Here is an 18,326-nt window from a genome sequence, read left to right as displayed (position 1 = left end):
GTGACCTATAGAATTAAATTTAATACTCTATAGTAGCCTCTCATCCATACACCCAAACTTCTGCTTGGTAAACAAAAACATAACAGAAGTACTTGCAAAAATAAGATTTAAAAAATATTTTCTCTAACTATGAGTTCATCCCAGGTATACATCAATTTTAGTGTCCCAGTCAACAAAACTCAAGCTGAAAGGCGGAAATGGAAATAGTAGAAATATCATGCCTGATAATTATTGATGTTAAGGGATGGGGTGGGAGGGAGACCAAATATCTCATTGCCTCTTATTTACCCCAAATTTGGCCACAGCTTTTTTTACACTGGCACAGATATATCCTAACACAAGATGCTTTGGGAAAAAATAACACTAGAGCCTCCATTTACAGTTTGAAAAACAGCTTTGTTCTCTTGAATAACCAGATGAAAAAGAAGCACCCCAAGAAAGTCTTAGAAATTTAGATTTTTGTTTCCAACACTTGTAAATTAAAATTGTACAAGATATGTTTTCTAACCTATGTCCCATTTACAGTGAAGACAATAAATGAATTTTTTAAAAATGGCAGACAAAACATACTTGATTGGTATTTACAATGGCTTATGACAAATATAATACCTAAAAATAATTTCTAATTTTCCATTTATTATTGCTATTTAGTCACAGAAATGATTAACACTCTCCAAGAAATTTATTTTAGCATATGTCATATATTGATATAATTTTATATGAAGAGAAACCATTGTGAAAGTGACTAATATGGTGCCCTTACAAGGAAATAAAAGAGAGACAATAAGGAAATTCTTCCATAAAAAGACTTTTGATTTGCATCATTTTTTCAAAATATAAAACCTTATTATTAGAAGCAAAGAAAAAAACAAAGGAAACAATAAAACAGAAGACCAAGGAAAAAGAATCGCTTATGCAGATGCTTTGCATATGTAGTATATATGTATGGGCTGAGTTATAATAAAAATACTTATGTATTATAGTCATTCTCATATAGAGTTAGAAATAGCAATATCCAATCAAGTATGATTGGACTGACAGTTTCTCAGTCTTCAATTACATGACGAATTAGAGCTGTGCAGCAATCATTTCTGGTCAGCAGTATCATGATAAATGCTTGATAAGATATAATTTTTCTCCTTGTTCACTTGTAAAAATTGGTGCCTTTTTGTAATGTTCTACAAGTTCTTCCATGGTGCTGAATTTACGCTGCCCAATGCAGTAGACAGTCTCTTTTAGTTGGACTTTAAAATGCTTGTTTTTCCCTTGTGCTTTTAGTGATACTGAGAAATCATTTGGCTAAAAGAGAAAAAACATGTAGGGTAAACATTTTGAAAGACATCTGTTAGCATTTTTATATTAAACTAATAACAGTTAAAATGTGAACAGTTATTAGGTGCTAGGCACTATGCTAAATTACTTATGCCTCAAAACAAACCCATTTTACTGATGAGAAAATTGAGGCTGAGAGAAGCTAAATTGTCCAAGATCATCCATCTAGTTAACAATAGTCAGGATTGAAACCCAAGCAGTAAGACTCCAAAGTCTCAACATGTTCTACCTAACACCACAGCAAATCCTTTAGTAATATCTGAAGCACATCTGGAGCTATCTTCTCTCCAGTCAGACTACTAGAGAAAATCCAAGACATCGCCGAAACCGGTTTGGTTCAGTGGATGGAGCATCGGCCTGCGGACTCAAGGGTCCCGGGTTCGATTCCGGTCAAGGGCATGTACCTGGGTTGCCGGCACATCCCCAGTGGGAGATGTGCAGGAGGCAGTTGATTGATGTTTCTCTCTCATCGATGTTTCTAACTCTCTATCTCTCTCCCTTCCTCTCTGTAAAAATTCAATAAAATATATTAAAAAAAAAAAAAAAAAAAAAGAAAATCCAAGACATCTACATCTACCCCTTTTCAATTAGTAACAAATAGTAGCTGTCTTACAGAGTAGCTGATACAATATTCTGAATTCTCAAAGAAGTAGAATAATGTAAACTTATGAGAGGTCATAAACTCAAATGCCTACAAGGGGGGGAGGGGGGGAGTAAATAAGTGACAGGGTAGATAGAGGGAACTACAGCGCTATTCTTCCCTATCAAACACCTGCTCTTCCTGAGGGGTTATGCAAGGCCCCAGTCTAAGGGAGGTGGCCACTTAGCTGTGACTGCTGCCTTGTAGGAATATGGACTTAATGTTGACAGGTCTTCCAATTTTAAAAGGGAGGTCTGCTATCTAAATTTTTATAATTAATCTCCCAATATTTAAATGCTGACAATATATTCAAATGTTTTTTAAAAACAATGTGCAGGTCAAACAAAATATGCCTAAGATCTCTACTTCAAAAACTCTACTGCTAAAAACAATGGTATATTTTGGTTAATATCTATGTTCAATTAGCCACAAGAAAATAAACAGTATTCTTTAATTAAGCTACTTCCTTAATTAGACTTTTTAATTTAACTTAACACTCTTTTGAATAGTCAGTATTAACCCCAGAATCCTCTTTTTATCCAATTACTGCCAAAGCTTCAAACAGTGGGCTACTTGGAAACATCCCATACTTTACCAATCACTCCAAGGTCACTCCCTTCCTAACCCCCACTGCTTGTCCTGGAAAGCAGGGCCAGGTCAGGCATCCAACCACTTCCCTATCGTCAATCACCTGCTCTTCCTGGGGGGTTGGGTATGCATGTTACAGGCTCCATTTCCTGAACTTTAGACTTTGGCAGTTCAGTCATTATCTTTCCTCCCTCTATCCCTTCCTTCCTCTTGTGCGCGTGCGTACACACACACACACACACCTTGCACCAGATAGCTAACTTCTGACTTTTTTTCAACCTTTGTACAATCACACATTCACTTTTGTACAACTACATACACACAAACAAAACCAATACTAATCATGATTTGAAAAGTGGAAACACAGTGGTATCCTTTATCAAAGAAAAATAAAGGCCATTTTTAAGGGAAATGAGTATCATCAAATTCTAAGATCCCTAGACAGTACCCAAGAGTCCACATAACTATTTTTTATGGTTTATAGCTCTATTAGTATTAGAATAAAATTAAACTTTTATCACAAGTGCATTTTAAATACCATAACCGTTTAAAAAAAGTTTTTGAGGTACATAATAAAAGTGTATTCCAATTTCTAAACAAGCAATTTATGAAGAAACTTAAATATAAAATGTTTAAATTTAGGAATTCCCTTTATTATATGGACAATAGTGCATCCAATATGCAATTTTAGAAATGTTTTCAAAAGAAATATTTTCCCAGTTTCTCCCTTTTTCAGTTTAATGCAACAGAAAATAATTCAGGAATGCAAAACCAACAGTACTAGACTAGACCAAATAATCCAGTAGAGTATCACTACTAGGGCTGTATTTTATTCAAAATAAAGTTGGAAAAAACGTTGACTTAAGCTTCAGAACATTTATAGGGAAGCCAATTAACCTCTCCAATTTTTTTAATACCCAGTGCTCTACTTCCATTTACCTTTGAAAACCAACTTACCGAAGATTCACTATCACGAATGAGGAAATCACCTTCATGCCCCCTTTCATTTAATGCCATTTCTGCTTGATGCCTGGTGACTTTCCCATAATACCAAGGATTGCCAGCAAACTTTCCAGTGAGTGAAGGCCTAATGTAATCACACTGTGGAGGTGATGGTTCCAAACCTGAGGTTAATGGATTATTCTGCATAATGGTAACGTAGTTTTTTGGCACCAGACCAACCATTCCATTGATCTTCCTGCATTTCCACCACTCGGGGTCGTTTTCAGGTTTTTCAAGAACATCCATTACATCTCCTTTCTCAAAATTAAGTTCTTCATCATTGGATGAGCTGAATGGGTAAAGAGCCTGTACCACATGCAACACTTGCCCAGTATTTAGGTTATTGACGACTGCTGCTAATTTCTCTGACAGAGAACCCACATGGTCACCCAAAGGACTGTCACCTTCCTCAGTTACATAGTTTGAAGGGAACCATCCAACTTGTCCATTGTAGCTACCTCGCCACCACCCATCACTGCACTTCTCCATGACGATCACCTTCGTCCCTTTTATCAATGATAATTCATCCTCTCTCTCTGCCATGTAGTTAAATTTCACATATGCAGGCATGTTGAGGTCATAGAGACGTTCCCCTGGGTCAACAAAGCTATCATCAGCAGGAGATGCAGAATCTGGTACACTGGGTTTTCTTTTCACTTTTCCAATGCCTGTTTAAATTAGAAAAAAAAGTAATGAGAAAACAAAACAATGATAACCTAAAAAACCAATTTGCTCATTAAGAAATCTTTAACTAGTTTTGTAAGCCTTTAAACTTAAATAAATTCCCCTTTCTTTCTTTCCACCCACCCTCTTCTCCCCTTCCTTCCATCCCCATGACTAATAACTAGAAATTTGTACTTTTTGACCACCTTTACCAATTCTCTTTTCATAACCACTTAACTGTAGTTATATGAAAATTTACCTTTTCATCTTTTTTCTTATCGAAGACCCTAAAATAACTGCACAATTATAAAATTGTCCTAAATTAATGCATTTTCTCTGAAATGTAAATACAGATTATTTCTCGCATACCTACAATCTAAGTACATATATAAAGGATCCACCAAACCCATCTTCTTCTTGTCTTATTTTTAAAACCTAGATTTTTATAACTGAAGTAAACAATAAATTAATTTACAACTTGATGTATACAATATAAAATTGTAGTTATGTCTGGGTAATACTCTCATTTGCTTTCTTAGTTCTAAAACCCAAGTTGCTCTTATTTGTTTGCTATGTTTATTTTAAAATAACATATTATTTGTTTGCTTCCTCTCATTCCATTCACATGTAAGCTCCACAAGGGCAGGGATTTTGTTTACTTTGTTCATGGATGTAATCCCAAGGATCTCACAATGGGTGATTAATATAAACTTGTTGAAAGATATGAAAAAATCATCAAATGGTGCCATCATCACAAATGTTACATCAACTCTAATCAGGCATTTTCACCACTGCTCATTTCTTATCACATGATTTTATATTCTATTTTTAGCAAGAAAACGAAGGCATTCATAGGTAAAATTTTTCAAATACCTTCTCACTCTCTCAAAACTTTCTCATTACTCATAGTCCTTTTCTTCACCCAAGTTTCTAACTACTGATCCTTCTGGGTTCTTGCCATCTTTACTGCCTCTTTTATGACACTTGGCCATCCCTCTTTCCTTTCTACTCTATTGTTTAAAACCACACTCAGATCACCTCTATTCTTAAATAATTTTATTTCAACTCTGCTACTCCCTTTAAACTATGCCATTATTTAAAAAGTTGTCTTCCCTTTTTCCTTCCATTTTTTCGCCATTCACTCCTAACTTCTTATATTAAATTTTTCTTCTATACCTTGTTATAAAAGTGCATTCTATTTGTTTACTAGTCTGTCTCCTTAATAAGAGAATGAGCTTCCCTCGGATAGAAAACGATTTTATTACCTTGTATCTCCAGTGCTTAGCAGTACAGCACCTACACTAGTAGTAGAAACAAAGTCAATTTTTGTGGATGAATCCAAAGGTGAATGATTCCTTAGTTGAAAGTGTTTCCTGAGATGTTATGCTTGGACTTTCCCTATATCTCATTTTCGTTTTCATTTTCTATAACTTCTGTATAGAAGGTTCCAAGGTCTCTTTACAGCTCTAAGCTTTTTCTGGAATTCAAGCACTACAATTCCAATTGTCACTAGATTATCTACAGAATGTACCACAGCACCTCAAATACAAACACCCATGTCCAAATAAAATATACATAAATCAACTCCATTCCTCCCAATTTTCTTACTTCTGATTAGTAGTACCATCATACTTTAAAATCCTCACATTAGAATTCCTATGGAGTAGAAAACTCTAGGCCTCCATCCATCCACCAAAAAGTAATGAATGAGCTGGCAAATACGGTCAGAATCAACTTTTGCAGAATTCTGGAATGTAGTAAAAAACTAGGGCCAGGTTTAGGGAAGAAAGAAGCTGCTGCTTTGTAGCATAGAGAAAGCAGTGGCATTTTAAGGTGCTTGCCAATAATCACTGATATCCCCAATCAGTAGTGGTTGTGAGAACAGCAATCTGCACTCCTAATGCCAGAAGAAGCACCAAAGATCTTATTCTCAAAGAACTGTAGTTGTGGGTTTCAATCTATCTCAGCTACCTGAAGGACCAGCACAATGGCTTGCCTTGGTTTCACCTGACTTAGAGCATTCCCAGGGCAAGAGTGTCTTTTGCTGAAATCATTAATTGATACAGTAGTCTGGGGCAAGTGACAGCAATTGGGCAAGAAACAGACATTAAAAACCTGAGAAAGAGTTTGTGAAAGGATATACATGGGGTAATAAGGACTTTTAAAAGTTGCTGTGTATACCAGATAATCAAGATTTCTGAAATACATCCATACTTAAATGGTCAACTGATTTTCAACAAGGAGGCAAACATCATTCAATTGGGAAAAGAATAGTCTCTTCAACAAATGTGCTAGGACAACTGGATATCCACATGCAAAAGAATGAAGTTGGACTCCTACTTCACAACACATACAAAAATTAACTCAAAATGGATCAAAGACACAAATATAATAGTTAAAACTTTCAGAAAAAAACATACAGTAAAATTTTCATGAGCTTGGATATAGCAATGAATTCTTAAGATTTGACACCAAAAAAGCACAAGCAAAAAAGATAAATTGTACTTCATTAAAGTAAACATTTGTGCAAAGACTATCAAGAAAATGAAAAGACAACCTACAGAATTAGGAAAGAATATTTTCAAATCATATTCTGTTAAGGGTATATATTTTAGAACATATATATGTTAGAACCAACAACAAAAAGAAAAATCCTATTTTAAAAAATGGGCAAAGAATCTGAATAAATGTTTCTCCAATGAATATAAGCAAATGCCCAAAAAGCACATGAAAAGATGCTCAATATCATTAGTCATTAGGGAAATGTAAATCAAAACCACAATGCAATACCACTTCACACCTACTGGGATGGCGATAATAAAACCAAACCAAACCAAGCCAAAAAAATAAGTAAGGGTTGGTGAGAATATGGAGAAACTGGAACTCTTCTTACATTGCTGGGCAAAGTGTAAAAAGGTGCAAGTGCTATGGAAACAGTTTGCTGGCTCCTCAAAATGTTAAATACAGAATTACCATATGATCCAATAATTCCATTCCAGGTGTAGGCCCAAAAGAAAAAAAAAAAGGTATTCAAATACTTGTACACAAATGTTCACAGCTTCACTATTCACAATAACCAAAAAGTAGAAACAACTTAAATGTCCATCAACAAATGAATGGATAAACAAAGTGGTATATTCATAAAATGTAACATTATTCAACCATAAAAGGGTTGAAATAGTGATACATGCTACAACATGGATGCACCTTAAAAACAGTGTGCTAAATGAAAGAAATTGGACACAAAAGGTCACATATTATACACATTTATATTAAATAGCCAGAATAGGTAAATCCCTATAGACAGAAAGCAGATTAGTGCTTTGTAGAGGCTGAAGGAAAGGGGTAACAGGGAGTGACTGCTAATCAGGGATGGGTTTCCTTTTGGGATGATAAAAATGGTTTGCAATCAGATAGATGTAATTGCGCATCATTGTTAATGTACTAAACAGCATTAAATTGTACATCTTAAAAAGGTTAATTTTATGTTATATAAATTTTACCTCATAAATTTTTTTCTTAAAAGATTCCCACATCAGAATCTATAAAACAAAATAAAAAAACAAGCAAAACAGAAATAAATAGATACTGAAAACATTTTTTCTTCTTGATACTCCTCTCCTGAGGATATTTTTTTCCACTGATTTTTTTAAAAAGAGAGTGGCCCCTTGCAGTAACCGGTTTGGCTCAGTGGATAGAGCGTCGGCCTGCAGACTCAAGGGTCCCAGGTTCGATTCCGGTCAAGGGCATGTACCTTGGTTGCGGGCACATCCCCAGTGGGAGGTGTGCAGGAGGCGGCTGATTGATGTTTCTCTCTCATCGATGTTTCTGACTATCTCTCTCCCTTTCTCTCTGTAAAAAATCAATAAAATATGTATTTAAAAAATTATTTTTTTAAAAAAAGGAGAGTGGCCCCTTAAATCAATTCCCTGAATAGATATTTCCACCTTCACGACTTAGTTTACCTTGTTGGGTAGTTTCTTACCCAAATCTTATTAAAACTTCTACCTTTCAAAAATCTATTTAAGGACCATTTCAAATGAACAACTTTATTATTTTATTCATCTTTCCACTCCATGTTTCTCAACATCCTTCATTTCCCACCTTCACTCTCAGTAGTGAGCAACTTCACTTCTTTCCTTTTTTAAGAACTCTAGGGAAGGGCACGTGGGAGAGGAAGGTCACCACTGGGGACTCTTCCTCCCTCCTGCCCCAGAAATGTCTTCACTTTCAGAATATGCCTTGGGCATGACTCGCTTGAGTGCCCGGCTATTTGGTGAAGTTGCCAGGCCTACTGATTCCAAATCCATGAAAGTGGTGAAACTGTTTAGTGAGCAGCCTTTGGCCAAAAGGAAGGAGACATATGACTGGTATCCAAATCACAACACTTATTTTGCGCTCATGGGACACTGCGTTTTTATGGCCTCTACAGAGAGGAGCATCAGGACTTCAAGGAGGAGCAGAGACGTCTGAAGAAACTTCGTGGAAAGGGGAAACCAAGGAAAGGAGAAGGAAAAAGAGCAGCAAAAAAGAAATTGTGTTTGTCAGTGCGGAGAGAAACTTCCTCCTCTGCGACTGAGAGCAGAAGCAAGAGTTTATTCTCTTTCCCCATGTTGAATGAGGAACACAAATGCTCCATGTTGAAGTCTGATCCAGTTAAAGTGTGACCGGTTTCTTGACCACATTCTAATTCTGCAAAGTTATTTTGGCCTTGGTTTTGTAATCTGAGGTTTACCACATTCCCTAAAGAAATGAATGCAGCCTAGCCGGTGTGGATCAGAGGCTGAGCACTGACCCAGGAACCAAGAGGTCATCGATTGGATTCCTGGTTGTAGGCTCAATCCCCAGTGGAGGGCATGGAGGAGGATATCGATAAATGATGTTGCTCTCTCACTCATCAGTGTTTCTCTCCCTCTCCCTTCCTCTCTCTCAAAATCGATAAAAACATTTTTAAATGTACATATATAAAAGCAAAAAAACTCTAGCACCTTATATTTCTGGAATCCTTGTATGACAGTGTTTCCTGTGTCTGTCTTTTAAGCCCCCCTTTTTTTAGCATAAGCTTCCAGAGAAGAGCATTCTGTCTCACTGATCTTTTTATTTCCCTATACTTTAGAACTGTGTAATAGCAGATGCTCAATAAATGTTTGTTAAAGTGATTAAAATTGAATACTGATAAAAGAAAATATAAAATTTTACACCTGAAAATAAAGGCAAGTTACAAAATGATTTTTTTAAAATTAAATTTATTGGGGTGACTTGGTTAATAAGATACAGGTTTCAAGCATACATTTATATGATACATGATCTGTATGTTGTATTGTGTGCCCATTTAAAAATTTCTGAATAAGATAACCTTTAAGACTAATTATACAGTGTCAAAAAGAAAAAGAAAAAAGAATTTTTGGACAGACCCAAAAATGAAAGTCCCTAATGGGAAAACACAAAAAAATAACCTATTTTAACCTTAGAGGCCAGAAATATTTTAGGGAAAACATAAGCTTAGAATATTCATTTTTCTATGCAATACAAAGCCTTTTGTGATCTCTCTTTTGAGCATGTCTTTAACCTCATACCTAATACCTAATGCTATAGCCATACAAGCTCCTCAGTTACCAAAATACACATTCTATTTCAAGGATATGAGCCTTTGCACATGATGTTTTTCTGCCCTATGACATCCACCACTCTCAGTCTTCAAGATTCAGTCACGGTATCTTCTCACAAAAGATTTTCCTATTTCATACCAAGTGTTCTATTACCATTTATCATGTGAACAACAGACAAATGTATGCATAATCAATAACTTCCTTTTTTACCCTGCTTCTACAATTCTTTGGGAAGGGCCTGTTTACTGCCCTTTGTTTCTATTGCTAAAAAATAGTCTTCCCAATCTTTCAGCAATGAGAGTAGATGTGAAACTACTTTATAAAGTTATACAAATATAAAGTATTAATACCTCTTAATACATTGTTTGCGGGTAGTTTGTATCGTGCGCTAACAGGTGGCTCTACTTCTTACAGTCAACGTAAAACGTATAAATACGTTTCCCGCATACAATGTGTTAATTTCTAAATTATGTTATAACTAGTAGCCCGGTGCACGAAATCTGTGCACATTAAAAGGGAATTAATTGCCCTGACCGGTTTGGCTCCGTGGATAGAGCATTGGCCTGCAGACTCAAGGGTCCCAGGTTCAATTCTGGTCAAGAGCATGTACCTTGGTTGCAGGCACATCCCCAGTGAGGAGTTCGCAAGAGGCAGCTGATCGATGTTTCTAACTCTCTATCCCTCTCCCTTCCTCTCTGTAAAAAATCAATAAAATATATTTTTTTAAAAGGGAATTAATTAGCAGAGATATTTTAATATTGTTATTTGCCCTTTCTCTATAATAGAAGTGTGAGAGATGAAAGGAAATTAATAAAATGTACATGAAAATAATATATAAATTTATTAATAAATAAACAGTAACAAAAGGATATAACAACAACAGAGGCATGATATAAAAATGACAAAAACATGATATGAAAACAACAAAAACATGATATAAAAGCAACAGTGATGCAAACAATGACTGACAAAGTGATTAAACTTATTCTAATATCTCCCTGTATACCACATTAAGAGTGAAAACACTTTCAGGGTGCTTGACTAATTTCCCTTATGATAAAGTACTTAGAACTTTAACTGTAACATCACATGCTCTTCAAACTCGAGAGAAAGTAACATATAACTGACGATGTGCAAAAACGGGTTCAGGTAGGAACATGCCTACTCTGTCTAGAGTTTGTCCTTGTGATTTCTTAATAGTCATCACAAATGCTGGCATCACGGGAAACCGTCGCCGAATCAATTTAAATGGGAGGCCAGTGTCAGATGGGGACAAATTAATTCCTGGAATCAGAACAGCCTCTCCCTCTGCAGATCCTGTTAATACTTCAGCTTCGATAATGTTAGGTCATAATCTTTTGATAATAAATCTGGTACCATTACAAAGACCCCATTTACTATTGAGATTTCTCAATAGCATGATGATTGCACCCACTTTCAATTTTAATTTATGACACGGCATTCCCGAAGGAGTAATACTATTCAGAAATTCGATGGGGAAATTTTCCTTTGTTTCTTTGTTATGGGGTGGGGTCACAACATTAGTAACAAAGAAACAGAATTAAAACTTTATTGTGAGGAGCCGCTACAGTGTTTGGACAGGTTCAAGCCTTCACTAATTGAGATTAGTACACCTCCTAATCTCAATTGGTCCCTTTTGCATTAAATCTTTCTAATCCATTGCTTGACTCTAACCTTCTCTAATCTTTAGTTGATATGGGTACAAAAGAGACCCTAAGTATAAATTTCGTCCTGTTATTTACTGATTAATTTGATCTTGGTCAAGTTATTTAATCTTCTTTGAACTCTGGTTACCTTGCTTGTGAAATGATGGTGCGGTTTTAAGTACCTACCTCATAAAATTTTTGTTAAGCACTCAGCACAGTGCATAGCACATAGCAAGCAATGGTAGTTACTACTTTTCAACACCTAGTATTGGTATTTACTTTTTCAAAAATACTTAAACCTTTATTATAGCATTATATAGCTGACCCTGGCCAGGACTGGGAGAGAAATGATCAGGTCTAAACACTGAGAATCTGCATAACTCTGAGGCATTCATTTTTATTGTTAGCTTTGTCTTGAAAAAAACAGAAGTGTCAGTATACCTTCCAATCCTTCCCTTGCTCCTAACCACTGGTCTAACTTCTCTCTTCCTACAACAGTTTCTTAACCAAAACAATATATTGTTAACTCCTCAAAAGTTTTTAAGAACCCTGGTTAAGAATTGTGAATATTGCATCTTCACATGATAGTTGTCCTCTTCCTAAGGTAAATCTTTGTACCCACAACTATTCTTTAAGTAACCTGGTTTTCAAATCTTTAATATACTGGATGCCAGGATTTGGAAGCATCTGAGTTTCTCAATACCCCTGGTTAAAGTATGCCTATCCAAAGTATATAAACTAAGCCATGCTTTATTTGGCCAATATACACAGAAAGAAGCTATAGCATCCCTTTACCCGAGCACCTCATAAATTTGAATCAATGCCATTATGAAATGTCTTGAGATCTTTTAGCATCTAACTATCACAGCAGCTCTTACTAAGTCTTTTTTACTCATGCAAACTGCTGCCAGGCCAGATTCTCAACAGTTTCAATTTCTTTTAAAAACTTAACAAATTTACATTAATGTCTGTTTCTACTTATCTTGTTTATTTCTGTTGCAGTTTTTAGCTTTCAAATATATTTCTGTACACAATGTATTTGTCATTCTTCCAGTATTAGGTCTTTACGTTAAGCATGTTATTTTCCCTCCATCTAAATCACTGAGTAAATAAATGTTCAATAGACTGAGGCCAAAGAAAGTATTCTTCTTTCTTGAGGGAACTATAATTGTTATGTTCATACTTCAAAACCAGTTTCTCCCTCCTGGATATCCCCCAGGTTTTTATGGCACATCTAAGATTGGTCAGCTGTTTATCAGGACTATAAGACTTCTAGGGTTCAAAGGGACTTTCCAGGGTCACAGTCTTGCCCAATTCTCTCATTTACAAAAAAGGAATAGGAAAAGTTTAGTTATATACCCTTGGCCACATGACTAATAATTGGTGTATCTGGAGGCAGAACTAAGGAATTCTAAATACAAATATATAGTGTTCTTCCCATTACAGAGTTTTATTTAATTTGTTCATTTTTATCTACATAAAATAGAGAAATTCGTGTTTTTTATTATTCTGTTTGATCTAAACTATTGTGCACTTTTTGTTTTCAAGGGTATTTTCACTGCCACACAAGGAGCACATATACTATTTCCTCAAATTTTTAAGCCCATTTAGGGAATAGGTGGGTGAATAGCCTATATCTACTCTGACAAGCTGGAAAGCAAGATAAATGTAAATTCTGGCTTGCTGCTAGTGAGGAAAGGAGTATTTTGGTTAGAAATCTCAAATCCTGACCCTAAACCTACAAATGTATTTAGGATTAACTATCAACTTTCTAAGACTCAAGAGAGAATGATGATTTTATCATTGTATTGATAGTATATACTGAATCATTATTTAAATGATACAATATATTCATTTTATACTATTTCTGGTTGATTTATAGTCAACATCAATTATGACCAGACTTAGATACAAAATCCACTATATAATTAATAAGTAACCACCACCATCTACCTCCCCACCAGAATGTAAATTCTGTGAGAGTATTAGTTTTATATTCTATTATTTTTGCCTTGCTTGCAGTAGGCTCTCAATAAAAATATGCTGATAAACAAATAAATGAATAAGTTAAAGAATAAACTGTAAAAGGGACACTGACCAAAAAAGCAGACCTAAAAATGTTTATAACTTCCCAAAAAGCAAACAAAAGAGATATATCTCTTGGCCACTAAAGTTAACTAAATAATAAAAGGAGTCTTAATATTACAATTACAATATTCTTTTTCAACGAAGTGCTTGCTCCTTTTCCATTTTGCCCCTTACCTTGAAATTTCGACAGGTTACACTTTGTTTCCTTACACTCCCTATGTATGAAACTTGTACAACAATTCTCTGTTCATTTTTCTAGAAATATCAAGTAAATGTTCAGAGACCAAATCAATTTCATTGTCATAAGATTATAAAAAGGCCATCACTAGATAGAAAGATTAGGCTCTTATGAGTATTAGTATTACTTTATGATCAGAACTTAAAAACAAGCCAAATAATTTCCTATTTTCCGCAGTTTTTATTTTCTTTGCAAGCAGTTGTTTTCAGAACTCATTTCAAACTATAAAATTTCACATTTACTGAAACAGTAACTTCTAACAATCCTACTTGGATTAAATCAAAACATTCCATTTTACTGTGCTTTTATTAAATGTTCTTGTCTACATTGTTCCTCTACAATCTAAGTAAAAGGTACTAAAACAATACTGTGTTAATTCAAATGTTGAGGATCATGTGAAAGTCATGTTGACAATAAAGCAACTTGCTTACCCAATCCCTTTTTCTATGTTTTTAATTTATTTAATTCACTTCAAATGTCTACGCTAAGTTCAAAGTTACTGAATTAGAACTGCATCAAACTCAAATCATTTATTTATATCCTTTTGCTATCTGTTAAAGATACAATATTTTAAAACTACATTACTTATAAAGTCAAAACTAGTATTATTTATCACCAATCATTTAGCTTATGTTTAATAAACCACATAAGCACCAGCCCATATAAACCCCCTCCCATAGGTTCTCTCCATACAGTTTTCCTTTAAATTACAAAAGTGAAAAATCTAATTTGAAAACTACACGAAAACTATGGATTTAATAAACAGATTAACTTACTGAAAAAATCTTTAAAGGCGTTTAACCAATCCATTTAGAGTAAAAATCCCGTGTTTTCTTTTGTCAGTTACAGCTCAGGATAATTCTGAGTGAGCTTCCTGGTCTGTTCTGCAACACTGAAACTTTCCACACCCAATCCATGTGACTTGGCCCACACCCAGGCAATAGAAAGTTTTTCTAAGGCTCCTCTCTTTCCAAACATTTCCCCCCCCTGAATTATAACAGAACCTGTAAAGCAAGTATATCATGATGGCCACAAATGTGACCTTATTATTCAGAGTTATTTTAGAAGAAGCTTTAAGTCATATATATTTTCAACAGTTGAAAATATATTCACATATTCATTTTTTCCTGTATTTTCTTAACTTTCAAACAATGTCTCTCTATCAGCATGATCATTGTGAAACAAATTAATTATATGGGACATTTAAGTTACCAATAAGGAGTTCAGAAATTCTGAGAAAGGAGAGAAGGCTGTCTGATGCAAACGCTGAATTTACATCACTATACAAGGCTAACTACAGATCACTAACTTAAAATGAATAATAAAAAAAATGTATCTAATTGGACTTTAAAATTTATATGCAGTAATATCTAAAATTGGGAAACTTATCCTCTTTGCTCTATGGTATTAGTTTTTTCACTACCTTTTGTTAATTACCATCACATTTGCTCTAGTCGCAGGATACCAGCAATTCTTTAAAATAACATGCTTTAAATCAGTGGTTCTCAACCTTCTGGCCCTTTAAATACAGTTCCTCATGTTGTGACCCAACTATAAAATTATTTTCGTTGCTACTTCATAACTGTAATGTTGCTACTATTATGAATCGTAATGTAAATATCTGATATGCAGGATGGTCTTAGGCGACCCCTGTGAAAGGGTTGTTTGACCGCCAAAGGGGTCGTGCCCCACAGGTTGAGAACAGCTGCTTTAAATAAATGTCCAGTATTCACAAAATAATAAATATTCCTGGTTCTAACTCTGGTCTCTTTTAGCTACTCAAGGAAAATCTCTTTCTGGTTTGTTTTTCAATAAAAAACTAATAATGGTTTTATATGCAAAACCTTAAAAATCTCAAAAAGGTAACCTCACTACAGCAGTTAAATGTCATGGTGAAAATTCAGATTAATAACTTGTTAGAATACTGAATTTTTAGTTTAGAAACCAATTTTCTAATACTTTATATCTTACTTTGAATTGTGCAATAAATTTTTGCTATTTTATAATGGTTAAAAACAAAAAAAGATTTGTCTTTGTCTTCTATTGCTGATTTAGTCTAGAATAACAATAAATAAGAAATAAAAAATAATATAAAGTAGTTAATCAATAATATTTTATATTTGTCAGTTATGCCATATTACTTTCAAACTTTCACAAGGAAAAATTTTACTTTCTCTTCTACATATATACAAAGTATCCTTAAGTAATAGAATGTCTGTATGTTTGCCTGAATACAAAAAATGAAATTCTGTCCCTCCCAATTCCTTCCTGTCAGCCAAGGAGACTTTAATTAAAAAAAAAAAAAAAAAAGAGGCCACTCCTCATCTGGACATATTTCCTTCCTATCAGCTCAGCCAAGGCAAGTGTGAAAGCAGGTTCCACTATCTCTGGCCCTAATGAGGGCCAGTAAAAACACACAAACTTTACAGCTAGAGCAGTGGTTCTCAATCTTCTGGCCCTTTAAATACAGTTCCTCATGTTGTGACCCAACTATAAAATTATTTTTGTTGCTACTTTATAACTGTAATGTTGCTACTGTTATGAATCGTAATGTAAATATCTGATATGCAGGATGGTCTTAGGCGACCCCTGTGAAAGGGTCGTTCAACCACCAAAGGGGTCGCGACCCACAGGTTGAGAACCTCTGAGCTAGAGGAAGAAAGAATGGGGGGAAAAGGAGAAACAAAATAAAAAAGATCAGCCTTATAGAGGCTAATCTACAGTAATGAATCTAATTTACTTTTATACAGTAATGATTCACAATTTAAAATTCTTTTATCAACTATAAGAATAAAATAATGGTTTGCTTTTAAAAGTTAAGTTCAAAGTGTAAACCATTAGATATTTAAAATATAACAATGTGCCATGCAAAATAAACTGCCTTAATTTCAAGGTGGTAATTCTGCATCTTACTCATTTATCCCTGTCTCATTTAGATGCAGAATTTGCCTAACTCCATCAGGTACTCAGAGTTCAAGAAGCCCCTGCTAGATCAGTCAGTTCTGCTCCTTAGCACCACCCTGGCTTGATTTTTGAACCCCGGCCAGACCCACCAGAGCTAGATTCATAGAAACTTCCCACAAACACTTATGATGTCCACTGGTCTCCTGATGTGAACACCTACTATGATCCAAACTTACCTTGTCTAGCTGAAATTCCAGTTCAGCCCTTTTCTAGTCAGATCTGCCCACTGCTGCCAAAATTATGTACAAAGAACCAAGCTCTAACATCTACTTAAAAGAAAGTATTGTTGCTGTTTTAATACAAGAATAACTTACCTAATGTATCCTTTAGGTTTTTTACAATAGATGCTTTCCGAGCACTGTTTTTCCTTTCCACATAGTTAGAAGGCACAAAACCTGTTTTATTCACAGAATTTCGAACTCGCCACCAAGACTTAGAATCATCTAGAAGCCATAATCTCTCATTCTTCTTGATGTCCAGCTCTTGTTCTTGTTGGGCCACATAATCAAATTTGGCTACTACAACCACTTCCTCTGCCATCTTTCAGCAGCTTCAGCACTGTAACCACATAGAAAACATTTTTAAGATGTAAATAATAGCAGTCTACATACTTTTCAAAAGAGATACACCTAAAAAACCTAAGAGCACTGAAAGTTTAAAAGTAAAAATATGAAAAAATAAATACACCAAGCAAATACAAATCAAAACACAACTGGTGTAGCTATATTAATAACACACTAAAAGACTTTGAGACAAAACCATTACTAATGATAAAGAAGTTTACTATACTGCTGGAGTCCAACCCCAGCAGATCCAGGGGTCCCCAAAGGTGTGGACGGAGTCGGCGAAGAAGGAATGACACGAAGACAGCCTTCAGTTGATCAGCAGCCTAGTCAGGACCTCTAGCCAGGATCTCCAGCCAAAGTTCTGGTTAGGAACTCCAGCCAAGCTCTGGTTAAGATCTGATCAGGATCTGATGTTTATTGTCTTGTTACATCTGTATTTATACCAGTCGATTTTAATCCTGTCAATTTCTATTACAAAGGTTAGGGGGTTTCTTATCTCCATTCCAGGGAGTAAAGATTATGTAGCTTAACTACTTGCCTGGCAATTAATTAAGGGGTTGTATCCCCTCCCTAACCTCAGGGAAAAATCCCCACCTGGGGAAACAACCTTTCTCAGAGAGGTGACCTTGGTTAAAACACATGGCACTAAGGAGAGCAAACATATTAAGAACAATATGCTATATATGCCAGGTCCCTTGAAACATATGCTGTGCAGATGTTTCTTTCCTGCAGCGACTGTGTCAAGCAGCAAGGATGGACCGGCTTCCGGCACTATACAGTAATAAAAAGTCTATAACCTCTATACTTATGATTGACATAGCTCCAAAATAGATTACTAGAACCACAAAGAAAAATAGACATCTATGGTCACAGAGGACAATTTTTAACAACATATTTATCTCAGTTAATAAATAAAGGAGACAAAAAAATTAGAAAAGCTAGAACAGAACTGATATCATAACCATGTAG

General features: G+C 35.1%; 1 protein-coding gene and 1 pseudogene across 3 annotated transcripts in view; one reads left to right on the top strand and one right to left on the bottom strand.

The window, feature by feature from the left end:
• Positions 1 to 375: 375 nt before the first annotated feature.
• NCK1 (NCK adaptor protein 1) overlaps positions 376 to 18,326 on the bottom strand; it is a 67,031-nt gene continuing 49,080 nt past the window's right edge. For 2 of the 3 annotated variants that reach the window (XM_070433472.1, XM_070433473.1), the window contains exons 2-4: positions 17,106 to 17,349; positions 3,518 to 4,230; positions 376 to 1,299 (exon numbers count right to left, since the gene is read on the bottom strand). In XM_070433472.1, the coding sequence (XP_070289573.1) occupies positions 1,105 to 1,299; positions 3,518 to 4,230; positions 17,106 to 17,331 (1,134 nt within the window). In that variant the 5' untranslated portion in view covers positions 17,332 to 17,349 and the 3' untranslated portion in view covers positions 376 to 1,104. Of the gene's footprint in view, positions 1,300 to 3,517; positions 4,231 to 14,603; positions 14,816 to 17,105; positions 17,350 to 18,326 lie in introns of those variants that run through there. The other variant, XM_070433475.1, reaches the window with a different exon arrangement.
• Positions 8,393 to 8,892, top strand: LOC138992550 (small ribosomal subunit protein mS33 pseudogene; annotated as a pseudogene).

This window comes from Myotis yumanensis, unplaced genomic scaffold (assembly GCF_028538775.1).
Source record: "Myotis yumanensis isolate MYYU_CA2020_CCGP unplaced genomic scaffold, mMyoYum1.0.hap1 SCAF_14, whole genome shotgun sequence".
Taxonomy (NCBI): domain Eukaryota; kingdom Metazoa; phylum Chordata; class Mammalia; order Chiroptera; family Vespertilionidae; genus Myotis; species Myotis yumanensis.
This window is presented reverse-complemented; position numbering and strand designations above follow the sequence as displayed.